This window comes from Silurus aristotelis (assembly GCF_946808225.1).
Source record: "Silurus aristotelis genome assembly, chromosome: 15".
Lineage (NCBI taxonomy): Eukaryota > Metazoa > Chordata > Actinopteri > Siluriformes > Siluridae > Silurus > Silurus aristotelis.
Genome location: NC_139588.1, coordinates 13,163,154 through 13,183,746, shown reverse-complemented (window position 1 = coordinate 13,183,746; position 20,593 = coordinate 13,163,154). Strand labels below are relative to the sequence as shown.

General features: G+C 37.1%; 1 protein-coding gene across 6 annotated transcripts in view; it reads right to left on the bottom strand.

Annotated features, from left to right (window-relative positions):
• Window positions 1–20,593, bottom strand: part of plcb4b (phospholipase C, beta 4b) — a 64,301-nt gene that overhangs the window by 22,456 nt on the left and 21,252 nt on the right. For 2 of the 6 annotated variants that reach the window (XM_083562081.1, XM_083562082.1), the window contains exons 4-22: window positions 16,932–17,029; window positions 12,126–12,206; window positions 11,717–11,776; window positions 8,733–8,876; window positions 6,835–6,914; window positions 5,545–5,598; window positions 5,315–5,396; window positions 5,037–5,137; window positions 4,560–4,617; window positions 3,868–3,976; window positions 3,398–3,608; window positions 2,897–2,990; window positions 2,505–2,584; window positions 2,254–2,338; window positions 1,717–1,807; window positions 1,480–1,569; window positions 714–811; window positions 529–621; window positions 10–160 (exon numbers count right to left, since the gene is read on the bottom strand). In XM_083562081.1, coding sequence (XP_083418207.1) covers window positions 10–160; window positions 529–621; window positions 714–811; window positions 1,480–1,569; window positions 1,717–1,807; window positions 2,254–2,338; window positions 2,505–2,584; window positions 2,897–2,990; window positions 3,398–3,608; window positions 3,868–3,976; window positions 4,560–4,617; window positions 5,037–5,137; window positions 5,315–5,396; window positions 5,545–5,598; window positions 6,835–6,914; window positions 8,733–8,876; window positions 11,717–11,776; window positions 12,126–12,206; window positions 16,932–17,015 — 1,846 coding nt within the window. In that variant the 5' untranslated portion in view covers window positions 17,016–17,029. Of the gene's footprint in view, window positions 1–9; window positions 161–528; window positions 622–713; window positions 812–1,479; window positions 1,570–1,716; window positions 1,808–2,190; window positions 2,339–2,504; window positions 2,585–2,896; window positions 2,991–3,397; window positions 3,609–3,867; window positions 3,977–4,559; window positions 4,618–5,036; window positions 5,138–5,314; window positions 5,397–5,544; window positions 5,599–6,834; window positions 6,915–8,732; window positions 8,877–11,716; window positions 11,777–12,125; window positions 12,207–16,931; window positions 17,030–20,593 lie in introns of all 6 variants that reach the window. The other 4 variants (XM_083562080.1, XM_083562079.1, XM_083562084.1 and 1 more) reach the window with 3 other exon arrangements.

Here is a 20,593-nt window from a genome sequence, read left to right as displayed (position 1 = left end):
AATTTTTACCCTCTGCGATCTCGAAGCTCTGGAACTTGACCGGCTGGGCGTAGTTTACCATGGCAGACAGATAAGGGTGGATGTTGGTTGTGGCTCCTTCATACTTATATGAGGCAATTAGTTGCTGCTCAGCATCCGCATCCTCTGCTGTATCCACACCCTGAGGCAAAAGTCATTTACATTTATTTATTCAGCAGATGTTTTTCTGACAAAGTGACTTTGAAGCAGAATGCAATCTGAGAACAGAAGTTTACCCAAAACCACAGTAGTAGGATGAAGTAACACAGCACAATGTAAGAGCAGGAATAAGTGCTAGTACTAGGAATGCTAGTTCACTCACACACACACACACACACACACACACACACACACACACACACACACACACACACACACACACACAGTCAGTGTTTTTTAACATCCAAGACAAGTCCCTGCAGCCCTATAAACATTGCCTCTAAGCAAAATGGTATCATGTCAGTATATATTTTCATCCATAAACAGCCAGGAAAATGGAAAAAGTTCAACCTTCTTTTTGTTATCAAGCTCTAAAGCCTCTGACACATCAGTAACATCTGCTTCTGTTGCCTCCGAAACCTCTGTGGTCTCGTCATCAGAAATCTGCAGAAAGACCATTAAGTAAAAAGTCAGAATTCATAAAATAAGGTTCACCTGCACAATACTTAGGTGAGGATGTCCAGAAAGAAGCTCACCTTATACTTCTTGACACTGTTTTCTTGTGTGTCTTTTTCACTAGGCTCTTCTGAGGAGATGTTGTTGCGGGTTTTTGTATCTGAGTCTGTTTTACTGTCTGGTTTTGAGAAAGTGTAAGATCTCATTTAACTGAGTATACAGATTATTAAGATTTCCACAGTAAATGGCATTAAACCACAGCACCGCTTCATTGTCAAGTCTTATTTGTCAGAAAATAACAGTAGTTTAGATAGGAGTTCTGTCTGTAGTTTCAAACAGACCTTTATCAGTATGCTCGTTCAGATGTTACTGTTTAGCAATTTGCACTAGATGCTTCATATAATTGGATTAAAAATCTGTGTGTAATCACTGACTATAGCTAAATTTTGTGGGAGGAGATTTTTTTTATTTTTTTTATCATTTATGAAAGAAGTCTTCAATGTAAATGTTTTGTAATGTCACAAGTAAACCTGTAACATTGTTTTCCTCACACACAAAAAAAAACCCCCAGTCTGTTTATTGCTTCTCTAACATGCACTCATATTTAATACAATTAAATATACAATCAGATACAAAGTGATATATGGTTCAAGCAGAATAAAACGTTTGGTCATAGTATTGTTATAGTAATCAACATGCAATTAACATCAAAACACATGTATTACTTGGATAATGCATTACTATAAAGGCAAAAAATATAGAATATAAAATGTTGGCATTCTGAGATGTGTGTAAATATAAATTCCAGTTTAAAATAACAGAGTGTTGAATTGTGCAGGAGCTGACCGTTCTCCAAGTCTTCTTCATTGTCATCCTCTCCTGCCTGTACACTTATCTCCCCTGCCTCCATGTGTCTCTTAAATGATTCCAGTTGCTCTGTTACCATTAACACAAACATGTGGAAAGATATAAAGTGGGAAAGTTGTTTTTACTACAGACATGTAAATTAATTTGGATGGTAGGATTCTAAAAAAATCACTAAACATGTCATAATACAAGCATTAAAAGCACACTGGTACATACTCTGTTCCACTTCTGGCTTTAAGCGTTTGTTTTTAATGAGGATTTTTCTTTTAAGGTCGTTTGGTGACGGTAGGGCACGCCCAGCCTCAATCTAAAAAGGCAAGAACAGAAAAAGTTATTTATTTTGTAGACATGGTCATCATAATTTTGCACATCCAGACAAACATGTCAAAATATTAAAATGTCCATAGAGGAAAGATTCCAGTAAGAGACCTAATATCCATTATACTCAATTTGATAGAAAGGCCCCTGCAGAAAACTCGAAGTCTTCAGCCATTTTGGCTAAATTAAAATGATTAAAATAAAAAAACAACAAAAACTCAAAATGTTATAAAAAAAAAAAAAATAAATCTACAATGATTTTCATTTTAGAAAGCAAAATAAACGTTACATTAAAAAGAAATGCGAATGCTAAATACAATTTTGTTTCACGATTATACCTCCATTGCCCTAATAAATGTTCTATAAATGTACCATTGCACACACTCTAGTTCTTTGATAGATCGTGTGTGAATGCTGATTCAGAAGATCACGTACTGGGAAGCCCTCCAGTGGCTGCTTGAGTAACAGGTCTCCAAAGATATCCTCACAGTATTTTGCCATCTTATACTGCTGGGTTTTACTGAAACATCACAACAGGTCATGTGACAGACAGAAAACTTCGGTTTATCATATCATTCCCTGCTTAGTTCATAAAAAAGCTATACTTTTCCACTCAAAGTTATACTTAGCTAACATAATTAACGTGAAAATAATTACTTTGGCTGAAGTCACTGGGCATAACTTACCTGCAGTGGTTTTCAAATGAAAGAATAACAGGAAAGTCCGATGTCACAAAAGCTGTATCTTTAATAGCCTGAATTACATCCTGTAAATAATACAAAAGGCAAGGTGAAGTACCCAAAGCATTTATTATCCTTTATTTATTTACACGGAATATGATCAGGCCACACCTGGATGCCCTTTATTTGTAGTAAACAATAAATCTGATGTAGTACCACCTCATACGTCACCAAACACAACTATACAGTATTTGTCTTGTATATGACCCCTGTTCTTGCTCATCACTAAATTATGATTAATAATTATGCCATTTGGTTTCTATATTAATAACTACTGCTAAGTAGTTACATCATGCATTGTTTGAAGCTTGCGATGTGTGTGGTGTGTATGTTCTCACTTTAAACAGAATGTCAGTACACATGGCCTTCCCATGGGTAATAATGGGTTCTTGATCCTCTCCTTTCCCATCCCAGCAGTCTAGCTCCACACACCTGAGCACACACAAATATTAAACAGAGATTACATAAAACATTACACAGTACTGCACCCTTTGCTTATGATTCCATATAAAAACATCTCAAACATCTTTAAGCCAGATGTTACTGTTACTATGGACACTGGTTGGTGGACAAACAGGTTTGTTACTATGCTTATTTGCATATGTTCTGTATTTTGATTTTTGCAAAGTTAAATATTGCAATCATGGTTAACAAAACCGAAATAACTAGCTAATTATTATTTTTTTTTTAAAGCTAAATAAATAAAAAAAATCTGCTTTTATTTAAACTGAGAAACAATTTATTGATGAGTGCTAGAAGTTATAAATTGTGTAATGAAATCTGAAGTCCTCTTCTAAAAATAAATGTCTGAATAATGCAATACTGACACTGATGTCTACCTGCATCCTGAGAGCAGCACCTGTCTGTACATTTCCACGGATGATTTGCCCCCAAACTGTCTGCCAGTCAGGTATGTGTTGTGTGAGGAGCTGATGAAGTAGTGTGCTAGAGACTGATCCATGTCCTGACACAGGTCTAGGCGGTCCAGAAACACAGGTGCGTTCTCATCTGACATCAGGTACCGGCAGAAACCATCACTGGACATCCGACCTGTAGGAGGGGAGGCATTAAAAAAGAAAAAAAAAAAGGCTTAATAGTTTAATTGATCTACATTTATTAATTTCATTACTTTGCCTCTTCACCACTGCACACACTTGCATGCGGTCTGTTTCTAATACTTTAGTTTACCACAAGGTGGCAGCATATAATCAAGTTCATTAGACGCACAGTTAATGTATGTATCATTTTTTTTTTCTTTTTTTTTTTCTTTAAGAGGTTCTCTCAGCCTTTCTCTGTTCAAAACAGTCACCTTTCTTTTTTAGGTCCTCGTCTCTCTCGTACTTCTCGATGATCTGCATGACTCGTTTGGGGTCGTAGAAGGGAAATAAGATCTCGTTCAGCCGAGGGTCCCGCTGGTTCTACATACAGAATAGTGCAGTTTTATTAGCATGGCCTCCTCAAGCGTGAGGACGTCTCATAGCCTGATTTATGAGCCATTAAACTGATTTACAACCTTCAAGCTACTTATATACACACTACTAGAATTGCATAAATATTCTACCTAATTGGAAAGCTAGATTTATCAGGTGGATACTGGTACAGGAACTTTGGGTGGTGTTTGGTTTGGAAAAGTAGTGCCAACACTTAACACAGGTACAGTATTGGAAAAGCACATCGGGTTATACAGTATTACTTAGAGCGAATTGAGCATTGCCAGTGAGCCATGATCTAAGGTAACCCATTTCAAGGACATTTAGGGGTAGAAGGGCTAATGCGTTTGCAGAAACATGGATAGAAAAAAATGCATGCATGCAGCCAGGGAGAAAGCAAACACTGAGACAGAAAGCAAAGGCAGCATCTGGAACAATGGAGCAGACCAGCCCTGACGGTAGCCATGGCTACATAAGACAAGTTGACGGGATTGGCGGGGAGGAAATGAGGGAGCAAGGAAAGCTGCAAAAGCGAGCACACAGAGAAGTTAATGAATGATAAAGAGCTTACTTCATTCAGAAAGCTGACTAACTGGTCTACTGTTAAATAATCACTTTTGTCCCCATTGCTGCAAAGAAATTAATTAAAAGACAATTGTTTACAATAAAATGAACAATGAATGAAGAAAGGATTAGTCATCACAATGCACTATATATTCATAGATTTTAGAGCACTGATACTTGATTTTGAATGTGTGTTTTTTTTTTTTTTTTTTACGTTACATTAGTTAAAACATTAAAGATTAATGTCAAACTGTTGAAGCAGGTTAGGTTACTTTAAGAGAGTTAGCACAGCAAAGACATTCAACCCTTAATGCCTAATGTTTAATGCTAAATACAGAGTAGTGTAATTAGACAGTTCACATAAACATCAAAAGCACTAATACAGACTGACACTTTAAATGTAAATAAGGGGGAACATATTTAACTTGGCAATGGGAATCTACACAAACCGCCACAAGGTTCTATTTAATTTTTTTTGACCTACATCTTTTTGAAGAGCTCCTCGATATCTGTGCGCGGGCATATTTTCTGAGTGAGCGCATAGAAGACGTCAAAGGTGAACACAGAATGGTCAATTTCGTCATTCTGTTTGGGGGGGGAAAAAAAGACAATCCTGTATTGATCACCATCTTAAGAGAAATAATAAAGCTCCATTAAGTTTGGGTCTATAACCCAATAGAGAAAATGTACATTGATTAACAGTCTGTAGATGTGGAACAGTCAGCAGTCATTTGTTAAAAGGCGATAAAGAAGAAAAACTACCTTCCCACTGGGGAGGCCGAGCTCTTTCAAGGCCTGGAATATTCCTTTCTCGGTTTTGCCTGAGCCAAAAGTCCTTGTGATGCTGCAGGAGGGAAAAACATGGACAAGGTCCACAGACTTTTTCATTTGCTTCATCTTTTTAGTGACTAAAACTGCTGTTATATAAACACAATCAGTGGAGTTGAACGAGCCGGTCTGTAGCACACAGATGTATGTCTATGAGGACTTACCCTCGAACTGGGATTTTCCCATTGATGTTGGTCAGAAAGCTCAGTTTCATCCAACTAAAAAAGGATTTAAGAAAAAATGTCATGACTCAGTGGGTACATCTTGTCTAATTTATGTAGTTAGGTGTTCATTTAAAGCTTAAAAGCTTTTTTCTAATTTTGCTCCGCTGTCTGAATGGAAAGACATTAATGGTCTTCACATTTGTCTCATCTCGAGATGATGTGATGAAATTAGTGACTGTCTGCAGTCTGGGGAAAGCTCATTGTTATTCCTAAAGCGGCTAAAATTAGATCTTTATCCAATTGTACAATAGTAGGTACAAACGATAAACTTCTCAGAAACAAATAGCATTCTGATTAAGGTTTAGAGTACCCTTTATCTCTTAGTAATGTTTTATTTAATAAAGATACACCCTAAAACACAGTAAATTATACATTATTTATACCATGTGTGATGTACATACAGTTTGAGCGAATGTTTATTGGCTGGTGTTATACTTTCATTATGTCTGTAAAAGTTTAGCAGTTGTCTGTCACTTTGTCAGCACAAGAGGACATTTTTACCACAGTAAAAAAATAAAAATAAAACAATCTCAATTATGCGCCAGTCAAGGTCAGGTCTCTCTGTTAGCTTCTAAAACAAAAAACCAAGGCCAAAAGAATGCACACAGATGAAAGGCTAACTCTATTTCATTAGAAAAATAAATCTTGAATGCCATTGAAGGCCATGCACGGTGGATTTTCCCATTAATAACTGTTTATATATCATAGATAGGTGCTGATCTTAAATGTTAAGAAAAGTAAAACAATTTTAATGACAGTTTCATCTTAAATAACAGAATAGCTATTGCACAGGGAATTTTTACATTTTCTTTCCCTATAAAATAAATAAACTAAAGCGGTACACATGAGAATATTATGTGTGAAGAGCTGAAGTAACAAACATACTGTCAGAGTCACTGCCTGTTGATAATAGAACTCAATACTTTTTGCGTTGTGTTATTGTGTAGTGTAATGCATTATTTATTGTGTACAACATACAGCGTACGTCTATGCTGTGAATTTGTGCCATACTCCTTGTACATGTTTACTTTGCTGAATACAATTTAGATTATATTGAAAATGATCTGCTCTTTGCCAGGTTATAGAAATCTTCTAGGTTTTTGCATTAAAGTTTAAAGACTTTCAGACACAGAAATCCCTCTTAAAGCTATATATTTAGTTTGGAGACAATCCTGAGTGCTTTGTGTGTGTGTGTGTGTGTGTGTGTGTTTTTGCTAAACATCTACTTACTGCTTCTTAAGGCAAGTCATTGGACACACGTTGTTTGCCTTGAAGTTGTGAATGACTGATTTCAGCCCGTCCATCCATTTCTGTGAGAAAAAGCAAGCAAACAGAAGCAGGTATTACACAGGACGCTAACCGCGAGTGATGTAAGCGCTGATTAGTGGCCGCCAATAACAAAAACCAAAAGCAAACAGTACAGAACAGACATTCTGTTAGCAAGGGGAGAAATGAACTAAGACCATGTGGCTAGCATTGGTGTTTACAGAAGGCTTGGGTAGTCTGAGCCTTTGGCTGTGTGAAGGACGGCTGAATGCCCTTGAACAAATGTTTGTGTATCTGAGGGAGCACAATAACTAACACGCTCTTCTATAAGCCACTTGAAATCAAACATTGCTGTAGTTAAAATATGTTCACATTTTCCAAATAATAGTGCTTCAAATGGTAATATATTGAATGAACAGCACTTATTCTTTTGATATAATAACGGCACCAAAATAAATGACACAAATAAAACTTTTGTGTTATTTATGCAACCAGCTGAAGGATATGTTGTTTAGGACCTTAGGGTTGTTTTGCAGTTCATCTCTATGAAAAACGCTTTATGATGTAACAAAACACAATCATGTGACTCCTTTTTTTTTTTTAACTAAATAACGGAGAATTAAGAATACAGCCATCATCTTGACAACATGCCATTCATTAAACAAGGTGTGCAAAAATACATCTGCCAATCACTCTGCAGCCACAAGATGGCACTGTGCCCCAGATTCGCCATAAGAGGCATCAATCAGATCAGAATTGGAGCAGGATTGCAGAGAAAGCTTTTCCTTGTGTGTGCCACACTGACTCCAGGCTACACTGGTGAAAGCCCTTTCTCTGTTCTCTGAGGATGCCTGTGGCCCTGCAACAGGCCTGTCAGTGCTAAAGCAGGATTGCTTCTACACACACTGCAAACAGCATAAAGAAAGGCTCGGATTTCCTGCATGTGTGTGTGTGTGTGTGTGTGTGTGTGTGTGTGTGTGTGTGTGTGTGTGTGTGTGTGTGTGTGTGTGTGTGTGTGTGGAAAGGGCTCCTCCAGAGACTAACCGTATATAGAAATTGATTATCAGTCCATCAGCTCTTTTTGTTAAAAGTACCTTAAACTGCTGTTTGTTCTTGTGTGAATTATTTTTTAATTATTCTTTTTTATTTACTAAACATGGTATAAAATAGTACCAAATATAACATTTTTAATTTTTGCAAAACTTGTTAATGAATTCTTTCTTACAATAATTTTTATACAACACACTATGCTCAGTTTTTTTTTTTTTACTTTTTGTGAAAGACCTTGTCTCGAATAATTAAAAATGTTTTTTTCAACACAGTTTGGAACTAAAGCCGCTGCTGAAAAACATTTTTAATTCCTGTCACATGACCTTCATCTCCTGGTTGAAGCTTACCATCAGGAGAATCCCTAAGCATACAAAGGGATTTAGTATTTTTATTAACATTATTTTTGCTGACAAAATATTACCATTTTGCAAAGTATGGAAATAAAAAGTGAAAAGCTGTATTTAAAAAACAACAACAATCCAGACAAAAGATGAAATAATGAGAAAATTAAAATGACACTAGACATGTAAAACATAAGATCTCAAAGTTCTGATGTAATCAAACAAATTACACACATCAGGAACTTATATAAAGAAAAATCTGGTTATAAAAAGATTTTGCACTCGACTATATAAAAGCTTATTATTAATGTTATAATTGACGAAGCCTTTTAGTGCTTAATAGTAAATCATTGCAACGTTTCTGTTGCTTTATTGCTTTGTCTAGCACACTGGTATTAAATCAGCCTGTGTTTACTCACTGGGCAAGTTACAGCTCAGATTTCCATAGCGATATCCGGTGATAAGGGTTACCTTGGCGGTGTCGGCGCTGTCAGCCACCATGTACATGCAACTGAGGTTGACCAGGTCGGGGCCACTGCACACACAGATGACACAGCCTTCCAGATCAGCCTCACTCCTCCCCGCTGCCTCCAAAGATGCAGTGATCTTTGGGTCCTGACCATCACAAAGCGAACACACACACACACACACACACACACACACACACACACACACACACACACACACACACATCAACATTCTCTAGCCACAGACAGGGACACTCTCTCACCACTGTCATTTTAGTTTATTGCACACCTCTCCTAAAATAAAAGTGTGAAATAGACTTGTTATAACCACAATAAAACGCACCCTACTGGAGTTCTTCATCTTTATTGTGCCTGTTTAAATTAGCTTTTTCTATCGTTTATCTCTCTAATAATTTGCTACCGGTTATTACTTAAGCATAGATTTAGGGATGTTTTTAATTGAAGCTCATGAGTGCTGGTAGGGTGAGAGGGATTCAGATATAATTGATTAACAATAGAGCACCAGTAGTATGTTAATACATTTTTTCACTGTGATTTCTCAGTGAATTGCACATGCTGTGTTATATATACACTGAATACAATTATAAACGCAACACTTTTGTTTTTCTCCCTATTTTTCATGAGCTGAACTCAAAGATCTAAGACTTTTTCTATGTACACAAAAGGCCTATTCTCTCAAATATTGTTTACAAATCTGTCCAAATCTGTGTTAGCGATCACTTCTCCTTAATCATAACATAATCCATCCACCTCACAGGTGTGGCATATCAGGATGCTGATTAGACAGCATGATTATTGCACAGGTGTGCCTTAGGCTGGCCACAATAAAAACCCACACTAAAATGTGCAGTTTTATCAGACAGCACAATGCCACAGATGCCACAAGTGCAATTGGCATGCTGACTGCAGGATTGTCACCAGAGCTGTTGCCCGTTAATTGAATGTTCATTACTTTACCATAAGCCATCTCCAAAGACGTTTCAGAGAATTTGGCAGTACATCCAACAGGCCTCACAACTGCAGACCACATGTACCCACACCAGTCCAGGATCACCACATCCAGCATCTTCACCTCCAAGATTGCCTGAGACCAGCCACCCAGAAAATCGGTTTTGCATAACCAAAGAATTTCTGCTCAAACTGTCAGAAACCATCTCAGGGAAGCTCATCTGCATGCTTGTCATCCTCATCAGGGTCTCGACCTGACTGCAGTTCGAGTGGCCCATGATGGCGGTGGGGTTCTGGTATGGACAGGCATATGTTATGGACAAGGATCACATGTGCATTTTATTGATTCCATTTTAAATGCACAGAGATACCGTGATGAGATCCTGAGGCCCATTGTTGTGCCATTCATCCACGACCATCACCTAATGTTTCAGCATGATAATGCACGGCCCATGTTCGATAGGAAAGCTATCACAAGATTTTTCAACGCCATGCCATACCCTGGGGACAGCACTTGATTGGGGCCAATTTCATCCTACAACAGGATAATGACCCAAAACACACCTCCAAAATGTGTCAGCAATATTTGAAGAATAAGCAGTCAACTGGAATTCTGACTGTAATGAAATGGCCAGCACAGTCTCCGGAGCTGAACCCTATTGAGCTGTTGTGAGAGCAGTTATAATATAGTAGAGAGGAAGACTCCATCAAGCCAATTCATCTTGTGGGAGATGCTCCAGGAAGAATGGGGTGAAATCTCATCAGATTATTTAGAAAAATTGACAGCTAGAATGCCTAAGGTCTGCCATATACACATACAAAATTAGTAGCATTAAAATGTATTTGTTGTTACACTGGCACATACTTTAAAATAACATTTAATAGCCCTTAAAACCAAGTTTTGAGTCAATGCACTGAGTCAAATCTGTGGTGATGCTTGTTTGTTCAAATTAATAGTGTTGTGCATCTTGAGCCATCGTGTTACCACAATTACTTTGGCTAAAATAATGAAAACTTATTTGTATCAAATTCATTTAATAGCATGTTCAAAAACTCAGCACACAAAACTGTTCAAGTAACAATGGCTAAGCGCCTACGACTGTGAGTCAAAAACTTGAGCGTTCAACTCTAATTCTGTACTGCTGGTTGATGAATCAGCAAAACAATAGAGCTTCATAAAAGTTTAATCTACTTAGGACTACAATAGAGACCTGCTGAGCAGTGCAGTCATGTCCAATGACAGACAATGGCTTCTGATCTGCCTTTGTTCTGCTGTTTATGAGCTGTTACAGCCAGACACACAACATGTATCCAAATGATTGACAGATGATAGTAAAACAGAACACTTCCCTCTCTGCAAGCATGACATATGCCACGTCCTGGTCTATATTTGCAAGTCAACACACGCCCATATGCACGCACACTTGCACTGACACCCAAACACTGTTTAATGGTTTCTAGGGTACACATCTGATTTTAGTTCTCTTTTGCAAAGCGGTACTTTCCATTAATCAGACCTTTAAAAAAAAAGGGTCAAATGCTAGAGAGAAGTAGGAAGGGCCAATGCCTGGGATAGGTCAATATTTGCAGCTCAGAGGAGATCACAGGATCATTGATGGATGATAACATTAGCTGGGAGTGCCAGAACAAACAGAACTGGACCTAATTCCCTTTTCCTTTGAACAGGGACGTGTTTACTGTCTGCAGAACAAAATAATCCAACGTATTATTTTTACGGTTCTTGAATAAAAGGATTAAAATGAATGCACGTAATTCTGGGTGATGGCCAGGATATAATAAAGATACATCTCCACTTGACAGCTGCAACACTGATGTATTAAAGCAACAGGTGAAAAGCTGTTCCAGCTACCTTTAGGGTTCTCATCAGTTTAAAAGACAACTCTTGTGATTGTTCTTCCAGAGGAACATTTTCTATCATCTATAAGTAATAAAGAAATTTTTTTAAGGCTAAGATGAGCTCTTCAGGACAAGTTCAAAATTACTTCTTTTAAGACTCACCTTTGGCACTGAACCAGTGCGGACACTGTTTATGAGAGAACATTCTAGGACTTGGCCCTCCTGCAGGAAGAAAAAAAGAGAGAAGACAAATAAAAAGAAGGGACATTTTAACGCAGAACGACAAACATCTATATTTGTGAGAAGATTCATCCTGTTATACATTAGCATAGATTACAGCTCAGGCTGTAATATTAGTGCCAGCTGTGCAGTAACAGTTCATATATTGTGCTCATAACATTGTCATGTGGTATTTTGAAAACAATATGTGCTGTTAAGCAGATCTGAATGACATATGGTTCATACCCATTATCCATTAATGATAGTGAAAGGGCCTGAGAATTGCATGCAGCAAGTCACGTCTCTTAAAAACAAATGCAAGCATTCATACAAAAGAAAAAAACCCTTGTACCTTGCCATCACTTTTCCATGTGAGAAAGAATCCAAATTCATCAACTTTGATAAGGCAGCTGGATTCAAAGACAAATGGATCCTGCAGAACAGAAAGGGTAATTTAATACTTAATGGTCTATAGAACGAAAACACCAACACTGATGTGTATCACAGGTCTTTGTAGGTGAAAATTGGAACAGCTCAGTCTTTATATTCAGACACATAAGCTCATCCTATTTTTTTAGCTTGTGATAAACAGAAGTCAAACGCAAAGCAAACACATATAGGTATAAATGTTAAAGGTTCCTAGATGCATATTTCTTTATTACCAATATAATACAAAAATATGTAATGTGATGAAGTTCTTTTTTATGTCCCTGTAGTAATGAGCAGTGTTGTGCTAGTTACAGTTACTAGTTACTTCATTCAAAAAGTAACTGAATATATCACAAGGATTTCTGAAATAAATAACAAAATATATTCAGAATCAAAAACTAAAGTGGCTTCTGCATCATAAAAGATGTTGTGTTGAGCCCTTAAAATGTTGCTTTCACAGCTTAAGTATGAAAACTATCAACAATGTACAACATAACACCACTGGTAATGAGGAAAAAAAACAAGAGCTGATGAAGTTGTTATACATATTTTTTGTTACAACCAAATGTAGTGACTTTTTGGTGTATGGCTTTTATTTCCAACCAGACTATTTAAACCAGAAATGTCAGAGCAAGAGCCCACTGTCCAAAGTAGGCCCGTGGTGACCCTTGATTTAGCCCACCATTTGCAGAGATCTCCACTTTAACATAGAATTTTTTTGTTTTTGTTAGTTTTTAAGCTGCAAAAAATGTAAGATTAAACGTAGATGGCATAAGTGAATATGGCTATTTAATGTACATGCATACATACTTCAGCTTTCTCAAAGTGCAGAGACAGTGATATTTACTGCAGTGAAGCATTTATTTTTAGCCCATGTTCTTGGTGCCTCTGGTTTAGACTGTTGCAAAGTATTTGTATCAACCAAAACTAATCCTATTATTTAAGTGAAAAAATTGTAATACACTTTAAATGGACAAACGTTTTCCAATTTCCAATTCATTCCAACGGGTCCAGCGGGGTCAGTGGCAGAGGTAAGAGCTCTATAGCAGGCCACTCTAGATCTTCCACTCCGACCCATATAAACTATATTTTCATGGAGCAACAGGTTTGGGCCTCCTAGTTTAAGTAAATGGAAAATGTAATGCTACCACATCCAAAGGCATGTTAAACAATTGTGTGCTATCAACTTTATGGTAACAGTTTGAAAAAGAACCACATATGGGTTTGTAGGAAAAAGTCTAAGAATTAAAGAATTCGTTTTGGCTTCAATGGGAAAAAACATGTATTTGTCTAGCTTAGTATTGTTTTATTTTCACAAATAAATAAAACCAAAAGAAAAATGTGGTTAAGGGGATTTTTTTTTTTTTACAATAAAAGAAATATACATACTGTAACCCTGCTTTATATCTGAAAAGCACCTGAAACAACAATTTGCCTTTAAAATCAGCACAAATGAATCAGTTGCAGTTCTAAAGTCAAACTGCTCTTCATTTTATTTGCTCATTTTTGGAAGAATACCAGGGTCACCTTGAACTCCTAATGCTATTTGCAGCAGGACAGAAGATCAGGATTATATTACGTGGCATGGCAACAGAGCACTGATGTGTGATAAGAGATCCAAAAATATGAGGAGCAGAACGATTTGGAGGGTTAAGTGCCACTGGAGAGAGGGCATCTCTTCACTCATTGCCTGTAAAATGGCCCTAAATACATGCCTCTCTAGGACCTCTATTATGGCTATGGATTGATTTCCACAGAGGAAGGCAAATTTTGGCAGAGCACTCTGGCTATATGGCGATCTGAATGATCAAGGTTGTGTTATCTGCAGCATTTTACAGAACCTAAGGTGAGGTCAAGCCAGCAGAAGTACACCTAACACCAATTTGGCTTTATAAATATACTTTAATTCTATTAGTCCACAATCGATTTGCCTTGACATATTTATACTGTCCACATTGTCCACATGCTCAGCCACTGAGATGGCAATGTTTAGTGTTTGGTCTATTTACAGGCAGCATAGGTAGCTGATTATCCCAGTGGCATAAAAGCAGTTGGCTGTGGAGCTGCAGAAGTGGGTCGCATTTGATTTCACTTTGGCCGAGGTTGATAAATGTATTCCTATTTAAAAGCTGGGTTAAACATGCAGATTTTCCAGAGTTTTACGTTTAAACACGTTTCCCCCTCAGCCTTTTTAGGCTTCCCTTTAAAATAGCACTAAGGCAAACTAGCCAGGTATAGTCATCTCCAAAATTAATAGAACCATTATGATTAGGATTAAGATGAAGATTTTAAAACCCATGTGGCACACGTTTAACTCCTGTTTTCATGGGAAAATATAGAGCAAGGAAACTGAAGCAATTCCTTAATACACAGATCTTACTCTTAGATCCTCCATGTCCTGAGATTCTTTCTTTAGCTCAGCCCTGCAGAGTTTGGTCAACTTGAATAGCCATGTCAAAAGCCTGATTCAGTGTTTATTTAAACATTTTACAATTACAGTGGATTTGGTTTGATGATCATTTGACCATACAAGCCAGTTCCATTCAAATTTTCATTTGAATCAAACAAAAGCAAAAAGAAGAAATTAGCAAATAAAGTTTAGGCCTGTTTATTGATAAAAGAAGACTTTCGACTGGCGTTTTTAAAGATTTTAAATGTTTCAATGATTTTGGGGAAATGGCACTTCAAATAGCTAATAGCTATAGCAAATAGCTATGACATGTTTTGCTAAGTAAAAAAGAATACTTCACATAAAGGATAATGTTTTCTTGTCAATAATTGTTGAACTGACTATACTGCTCAAGATGCACATTTTTGCTTTACGGTGAAACCAAAAGTTGTTTTAATGCACAGCATGTAGAGTCTGAGTGAAAAAGTGAAGGGAAAAGAGAGAGAGAAAAAGAGAGAGAAAAACAGATAGAGGTCATATTTCAGCAGCTGCAATTTAAATAAGAAGTTTGTCTAATTATTTTACCAGCTTTTAGTTTAGTTTAGTTTTTCACAGCCTTGAGTAGGGAGGAGTGATAAAGCTGTACAAAGACGATTGCTGGGGGGGGAGCACAGACAGACAGAGTCTAAATGAGCTGAGTGAGATTACAAAGAACACCTCATGCTGTCACTTCTTCATAGGATTCCCCAGAGGGAAAAGAGAGGGTGATGGATCTGAGCGGGAGAACTATTCTAGTGATACTGCACAACTTGCACAGATTATGAATGTGTGTCTAATTCTCTCAGTAACAGACCAAGAACAGGAACAGGAAGAAGAGTCTATAATTCTTCATCCAGAAAGACACTAAACTAGTGGATAGTCCCTCTCTCCTGCGCTCCGGAATACTCCTCCTGATGAAAGCAAATTAGATGAGCCAGTGCCAGGAGAGGTATGTGGAGAAAAAGAATCCAGGCCTGCTCTTCCTTCACCTTTGAGGCACTTTACACACTCTGTGCCACTGCAATGCTGCTTCTGCTAATCCTCACTGCTCTAGGACACTAGGCCGCCTCACTTTTTAGTGTGTCATTTGTCTAGGTGAACTTCTTTGCTGATAAAAATTACACACAATGATCACTTGAAATTATTAATTACCTATGTGCTAATAAACTCAAGTATCATTAAAGTGAAGTGACACCCATGAGCAAGGATAATAACCACGCTGCGAATGCCCTTTAAGGCAACAGCCAGAGCCAAAATGGTGGCCGGTTCCATAGATTCACCGTCTGCTGCCCTGTGGGAACAGGATGAACAGTAACTGCTCTCTACGAGATCCTGGTCTTATTTACATCCTCATTCCTGGGCTAGGCATCTGTGTGTTAATCAAGAGACTCATACCCTGCAGGGCATTTCTGGTAATGAGACACGGCTTTTATTATTCTCCCACATTTCAGAGATTTAATTTATTTTGAGATACAGAAATGAGCTCTGTTCAGCTAACAGAGCAGACTCCAGTTTGTGTCAGCCTGTTTGCGGTGCTATTTAACTCAGCATGTAATTGATCACCTGGAAATGACTGGTGTCTGATATGTGTGCAGAACAGGGTGCAAGACCTGCTGGTGTCTTCTGAAGTTTTCTGAAGTACCCCAGATAAATATAGATTTAATGCTGGATATGTTTTCCAGGTGGAACATTACTTCTGTTAGATGCCTCACTGACACAGATAGAACTAAGTAAATCTTTACTTCAAGAAATAAAATGATGTAATCCTTCTGTTGCATCTAAAAATGTTTGTATTTTGTGCCTGGCTGCTGAGCTGGAATCCCCTACTCGGATGATGAGTATCTGTCTTTGGATGTTTATGTTACTCTTGTCCTTGGGATAGCGCAGAGCAACGCCCAATCCCATTTCAGCCTTTTTATGTGGCCTGATTGAGTTAGCTGGGGAAATGAGGAAAGGCCGTGGGAGGGGGACACGGGAGGCACTTATCCCCGGAGATGTGTGCCTCATGTCTGTAAGCCAATGAAGCTTTTAATGCCCCAGAGTGCAAATAAGCAATGCAGTAACTAGGAAATGCTATGAAATAACAAGATTTGAAAAAGTCTGGTGTGATTTTCTAATACGCACAAACTCAAGGCAGCAATCAGGCATCTAACCTAAATTATCTCTAATGCATGCAGACAGGATGAACCATCTGCTTTTGGACCTGGTGGGTAAAAACTGAGAAATTATTTTGTCTGCATTGGCAAAAAAGTAAGGATGACTGCTGGTGCTCTGACAACAGAGAGGGGCGTGCTGGTTTACCTCATCAATTCGGTCAAACACGGCGCCTTCCTGCAGGAAACCGGGGACATGCTTCTGCCAGTTGAATTCATATGACTTCGTCATGGCTGCTCACAAATCTAGAATAAAAGAACGAAGTTGACATATGGAAGAGATGTAACAAAGTATTAGGCTAGATAACAATTACAATGAGAATGACAGTTTGAAAAATTGATACATTTGGCAAATGTGAATTGCAAGACAACATAAGGTCTATCTACTCAGTCTCAGCAATTCCTTCTCAGTCACAACAACATTTTACCCTAGTTTTTCTGTTGCAAGTTTTCTTGGGCATGTTAACTGGCTATTAAATTTGCACAACCAATGCTCTACTGCTAAGCTGTTTATGTCTTGTCTTCTGAAATCTGATCAAAGAACACTTCTCATATTGCACGTTTTTCTACAATAGACACTGAACGCAGATTTAAAAACTTATAATAATGTCGTGTATAATAATGTATGTAATAGCTGGTTGGTAAAATACACAAACTGAAACATAAATGTGGGCAAAATGTAACAATGTCAGTCCAACCCAGTTACCAGCAACAAAATTTGTTTCCTAAACACACTGCAGCCTACAACCATGGCCACTTTGACTTCACTTCCCAAAGCACACATTTATTATCACGTTCTCAGTCACCAGATTTTGATCGTGCACACCTGTCATTAATCACAGCCGGCATTGTATAATGGACTCACACACCTACACTGATTAGAAAGTAAACGCTCAATGTAAACATGCATGGTTTTACCAAGCCTTTATTCTGTGTTGCTACATTATAGTTTTTTAATCCGGTTCTAATCTCTGTTGTTTTGTATTAGGATAGTCAGTACTACAGTTGTTTGCTGATTGGCTGACCTATTGGCTGACCTCTGCCTGGTTGCTGTTTATGTATCCTAAGTTATGTATTGTTTTGTCTGTCAGTGCCTTAAAAAAAGCTAACCACTTCAGCCTCTACTTTTATATAAAACATTATATAATACAAAAATATAACCTATATAATGTGTGATTCATTACCACACAACTATTATTTTTCAATAACATTTGCCATTGTTAATTATTATAATTGATTATTGATGGATTATGTTTTTCTTTTACATTTAAAAATGATGTTTCATTTATCTTGTTATTAATAGCCTTAAATTAAATAGCAAGATTCTAAACAAAAAGCAACTATCACAATACCAGTCAAGCAAAGCGGAATCTCATTTCTTCAATACACTGAGGTGAAAAAGTCCAGCAACCTGGTAGAGGAAATTGATTTCCATCTACATAAAATAAGAATCCTATCCATCCTGTTTTGCATGACAGCAGCACTCATATTTAATAGATAACTTCCTCTAATTGCTTTAAAATAAATCAAAGCACAAATGTGTCAGAATGAGTAGTTTTTTCTTTCTTGTTCTCTTCCTCTGCAATGTTAAGGTTGACATAAAAAGAAGTCACACATTCAAAATGGAATCATTAACTGCCACTTTTGTCTATAATTTTTCACATACTTCTGTGTCTTCTGTGAACTGATAAGAAACCTTTTAGGACAAAACAGAAAGCCTTAGTCTTTTCACTAAGTAGTTGGTATAAACAACTTTTCAGTTCTCCATTCCATCAATCTTACTATTGTACTGACACACCTTGAATATTTAAACTGTGAAGCTTTTAGTTCTAAACACATACTTATAAGCTGAAATGTTTACATTTCCTATTGGGATGAATAAAGTATTTAAGCACCATGAGGGAAAAAAAGACAATACATATATACGTTTCAATCAACTCCTTCTAGCCACTCCTATATGTAAAACTCTTTTGTTCTGTGAGTGCCCATTGCACAATTACAACAAATAGTGTAATATAGACACTCAACTGCTTGAATAATTTAACTTGGTGCATAATACGGCCTTGATTTTAATGGATAGTGACACTGTGTTCTTTGATGCATCCTGTTTTTATATCCGAGCTCGGTTGTAAGGGGGTATCCAGGAACAGACACTACCGATCGTCTGTAATTGAAAATAAAATCCTTCCAGATTTCACATGCCACCAGCACCTGGCTAGTCTCTGATGTGCCTCTATTTAGAGACAGACTGATACAACCAGACATAGCACAACATAGATGTGAGACAGCAAGAGACACAACATGATATTTACCCCGACTCAAACAGTGCCATCAAAGAACACTGAGAGGAAATTACTGTTGCTCTAAGAAGAACAGATAGGCAGTAAGGCACAAAATCTCAATATTCAGTCATACACATGTAATAAGAGTTGGATTCTAAATATGTATTATAAGATGGCCAATGCATTCTGCTTAACATGCAGCAGGAGAAGGCTTTTTTTAATGAAGAGAAATGTAATGTCCAGACCTATCAATAGTTATATTAAGTAGCTCAAAGAAGTAAAGAAAAGAAGAAGTGAAGGAAAAAGGAGTTCATTAAAATTATCCTGTTTTGTTCAAACACATGCAATGCAACAACACAGCATAGTTGAGGCTGCACATCATAGTCCCCTGGTGTGTGCTATTTAAAACGGTCTCAAGGGTAATATCCAGCCCTCCTGGCTTCATCATATCTTGCAATTGAATGACAGAAAGGCTCAATGGGAAGCTCTAAGCAAAAACACAGCTCTAGTCCATAACTGGCATATATGAAATGCTCAAGGATTACAGCATCATATCCTGAAGGAAATTATCTGGGTTTCTGGCTCTTAATGTACCACAAATGGCCCAACATTAATGAATAAAAAATTAAATCTTTTTTTTCAAATGTTTAAAAAAATAAAATGTTAATAACAGCATGCTTTTTTTTGTTTTAATCCTTATATAAATAACAAAACACTTCACATTAGTAAATATTAATAATTTTTGAATTATTTATTATTATTTATTTTAAAATATTAATTAACAGAACAAAAAAATAAACCTAAAATGCACTTATAGACTCTTTGTCAATCTTTAATAGCCATGCCATCTCTAAGACCCAGCTCACATTAGCTCTTCTGAAGATTCATATCATGGCTTTAATTATATTTTTATTTCATTATGCTGAGAATCGCCATCCCTAAAAAAACACATATTTCAAGACTATCATCATTCAAATGCAAGACACTTGCCATTTAACTCAATTACCTAAAACAAACAAATTTTTTATTTAATATAATTATGTTTAGACTGTGTTCATCTCGTTCATTTCCTCAGTCAGTCAGACTCTATCAATTACAGTTATCAAAACATCAGTAACCACAATGTACACACAGCATAAAAGCAAAAAAATAAAAATAAAACTCCCTTTATGGAAAAATATAAAAATCACATATTAGGCCTGATTATAATTTCTGTATGCAGTGCAATTGCACTGTGAAACTGAGTGCGTGACATTCATTCCATTCATTTCATGCCTGACTTTCATTTGAACTCAATGCTTGCCCGAAAGGTCTAATTCTAATTTAATGGTAGAACATATCCACACTGATCGACTGCTTCAGGTCAGGATCTTTGGGCTCCGAACTCACCTATTTCAAGCAGATGAAGTTCATGTCCAGGGCAAAAGAATTGTTATTTTCAAATATTGCTACTTCTTGACAGTTAAAATTTCCCATTGCATTAAATATGATGTGCTATTTACCCATTACCAGTGAAACAAGGAAACTA